This window comes from Pagrus pagrus (assembly GCF_965226575.1).
Source record: "Pagrus pagrus genome assembly, chromosome: 8".
Lineage (NCBI taxonomy): Eukaryota > Metazoa > Chordata > Actinopteri > Spariformes > Sparidae > Pagrus > Pagrus pagrus.
The window spans coordinates 9438725-9442622 of NC_140192.1; the positions used below are offsets into that span (position 1 = coordinate 9438725).

General features: G+C 41.9%; 1 protein-coding gene across 1 annotated transcript; it reads right to left on the reverse strand.

Moving 5' to 3' along the window:
* Positions 1–270: 270 nt before the first annotated feature.
* On the reverse strand, positions 271–2119 carry avp (arginine vasopressin). Its single transcript, XM_084359937.1, has 3 exons — positions 1668–2119; positions 652–856; positions 271–544 (listed from the first exon to the last, which is right to left on the reverse strand). The coding sequence occupies exons 1-3, from the start codon at positions 1785–1787 to the stop codon at positions 408–410; spliced, it is 462 nt and encodes a 153-aa protein (XP_084216063.1). The 5' UTR covers positions 1788–2119; the 3' UTR covers positions 271–407.
* Between the last annotated feature and the right edge of the window lie 1779 nt (positions 2120–3898).

Genomic DNA, 3898 nt, shown 5'->3' on the forward strand with positions numbered 1-3898 from the left:
TCCGACTTATTTACAGTGTTTTCTGCTACAATTGACTTAGTTGAAATGGAGCTCTGAGGCGTGTTATGAACCCTCATATAGAATAAAATTTTGTTTACAGTATGTGCATTAGTATATACATTTCTTAGTGGGAACAAGCATGAATCCTACTTTTGCAAAGCCATTATCGTGACTCCTCTTCCAGGGGATTTGGATAAAAGTAGCCAGTTACTAAGCCAGTTACTCTTTTTTCTGTCTTTACAGATACAGAAAAATCACAACAGTGGGGGATTTAAGAGAGAAGAAAGCTCGACTTGGCATTTTATTGGTTCAGGGTTCAAATCTCAAGGCTTATAGTGAAACAGGGATGATGTTCATTCTGCACCTCCAGGCCCTGAGATGCAGAGGAAGCTCCACAGACGACAGCGTCAGTACTCAGTCTGTCCTCTGGTGGCCACATGTAGCAGGCGCAGCAGCAGCTCTGCAGGCGAGCTCCCCACAGAGCTGTCGGACGGATCTAAGGCCTCGGCCTCCCCCAGGCAGTCAGAGTCCACCGCACAGCTCTCTGAGAGGGAGGACAGGAGAGGAACTTTATTCTCAATGTGCCCACAACACCATACTAGACTTCTTTACTCGTCTAAACATGACAAACATAATCAAACCAAGCTGCACCTGAGTTACAGCAGAGTCCTGAAGCAGCGCAGTGTCCTCCTTCAGATCCACAGGGTCTCCCTCCCGCCTGGCAGGGGGTGAGCAGGTAGTTTTCCTCCACACAGCGAGCTGTTTCTGGGGAGCCCAGCAGACAGCCGAGGCCCTCCCCGCAGCAGATATTTGGGCCAAAGCAGCGGCCCCTGTCTCTGGGGCCACAAGACATGCACTGGTGGAGAATTGGATAGATTTAAGAATTAACCAGAAGCTACAAACCAGGTACATTATTTTTTAACATTATTACTTTTATTTTGTCATTGTCTATTTTGATCCTTGTGTGTACAGCAGGGACAAAACTGATAATGGGCATGAAAACAGCCATGAAAATTACTGGAAATATTTAGTACATGTTCATATATATTTCTAGTGTGTTTATTTAGCTCGCCTCTGCACTAGAAATCATTACAAATACATACTTTTTTAAACTTGAAATGCATTTCACCTTCAGTTTTTGTTTCCCTCATAAGCTTTAATTCACAGGTTTATGATTTACACATCTAATATCTACTTTAATGGTCCTAAAAAACATTTTCATCTATTTTTCCCCCTGTTAAAGGTTTTTTTTTGGTCAATATGGAAGTTTTTCCTCAATCGAATCGAAGGTCTAAGGACAGAGGATGTCTCTCCGTCTCAGATTGTAAAGCCCACTGAGGCAATGTGATAACATTTGAATCTTCTGGAAAGACATTGTCCTCAATATATCATGTCTAACTTAAATTAAATTGATTTTTTTTTTTAACAAAGTAATGTGGGCTGGTCACATTCAATTACATTCAATTGTACACATTCTATATTTTATAGCCTACTTAATATTGCCTTCATTTTACGCACCAGATTGTCCTGATTTCTCATAGATGATCACTTTATACACTATCAGAATAGGCTCACAGACAACTTGAGTAATTTCCAATCTCAAGACTCCCAAAGAAATTTAAAAAATCTAAGAAAGATGATTTCCCAGAAAGGATAATGGTCCTCACCTGTCTGATCCCAGCCTCCGGCAGCGCCCGCTTCCCTCCTCGGGGGCAGTTCTGGATGTAACAGGCGGAGGAGAGAGCGAGGAGTCCCAGGACGCACAGGGGGAACAAGGAGTGAGGCATCGCTGCTGGCTGGCTGGCTGGTTGTGGATGAGCTCCGCGCACCTGTATGTCCTCCTGCCTGGGTTGGATGGATGGATGGATGTGTGACTGATGTTCTGATCTCCTCACTTATAAGCAGATGGACATGACCTGACGAAAGCGATTGACACTCGTATCTGACGTCAGCGTCGTTTTCTCTCCACACGCACGCGCGCCCGAAGGCCACCGGCGTGCGCGCAGAGAGAGGTCGCAGGCGGAGATGGCTCTGCATCAGATGTGTGCCATCTAACAAATCTACGCTGAGAAAACAGCGATGACAGCACAAGATGCCTTTTTCTGTATTCAAGGCTGCGCCACGCTCATTTGGAGTCACTTTTGTGAATAATCTGGGAGGCGCACACCCCAAAAATGGCACAACAAGAACAGCTAATGAGACGCGTGGACAGCTAATTAGATTGATTGCAATAAGTACGTTTCATGACGATCGTGCACAAATCAGATGTCTTTTTTTTTTTTTTTTTTACTCGACTCACATGCAGGCAACTGTGGAGACCTCAAGGTCACACCAATTATCCTCCTGATGTGATTTAAAAGTATTAATGAGCACAACAACATTAGCATTTCAAATAAACATAAACACCTGAGGCTCATTATTCACGTCAGTGTCCTGTTGCATGCTCGGGGTTGTATCTCAGCCATTAGCTGCTGTGATGCTGATTAACATGTAAGCAGTAAATGGCTAAACTTGAGCATCAGAGGCAGCAGCAGGTCGAAGTGTGAGGGAGTTTACTTTAATTAGCAGCACTGCAACATGTGGTCTCATTTTGCAGCACTCTGCTCCTGAACAATATGACATTAAGTGTGACAAACTTATTTCTTCTCTCAAATTAAAATAATTTATCTGAAAGTAAATATTACTAGTAAAGTAGTGAAATCAAGTTAAAGTTTAAAGGTAGATTTATTTATTTTTTTACATTAGACATGTATAAACCAGAAAAATAAGCTTCAACCTGATTCTGACTTTTGAGCACATAAAGCACATTTGGCATGTACAGGCAGTAAATATCACTAACAGGCTGTATGATTGAATGGTATTGTAACTGATCAGTGTATTGTCCCCTGTCATACATTTGAAAGCAAAAACTATCATCAAATAAATCACTCCAACACAGCCTGATTTCATTGAAGTGCTTTATCGACCACTTCTACCTGAAACATTGAATCTGCTGCCTCCATTTCACATTCAGAACAACTTATTCCTGTGTTCGCTCGCTGAGCGGATATAGGATCATGACCTTGGTTAAGCTAAATGCTGTCAGGGAAACCGACATATAAATCATGCCGTTTCTGATTATTGAGCCCAATAAACATTGTTGTTCCTGACTTTAGCCTGTTTAACCCTTTTGTGCACACAAAGAGAGGCATAACAGGTAATTAGGGTGACGTTTTAAGAGGTAGGAAATGAAAAGGTGGGCAGGTGAACTCTGAAAACATTGTGCACATATTTATTTCCTAAAAGCACCTTAAAGGGACAAAAGTCATAAGTAATAGGAACTCAAACTAGACATATATCTAGAGGATAAACAAAAACTTGACTGAATTATGGCAACTTTAAAGGGTGATGTCAACCTGTGGCTAACTTGGATTGTGGGTAACGTAGTCGCCTAAATTAGAAAAGGAAATGGAATGAAAAAGGGGTTCTGCTGTATTGATTTTGGTCATTTGTTTTTAAACTGTCCATCATGAGTCCAACAGTGTTATAGTGCTTTTAAAACCTGGAACCTACATTACCCACAATGCAACTTTGCCATTGCGAGATATCACTGGAGGCAATTTATCAGATTACATGCAGCTTCCTCTGGAGCCCAAAAAGGCGTTATACTATTTTTTTTCACATTCCCTAAGATCTGTAAACTTTGGTGGAGTTACCCTTTAAAAAGGTGTAATATTCAAGAGTCAGCCATCTGTTGAAATCATAGTCCAAACAACTAAGGGGCAGTTTATCAACAGAGTAACAGTTGCTAACTGTAGCTACCGTTAGCTTTGTCATCAGTGCAGCTAGCAGTCCATACTTGGAGCACTGGAGAAGTCTTGGTGTTGTTGACACCACTAGGACAGAAGATTTGGACCGC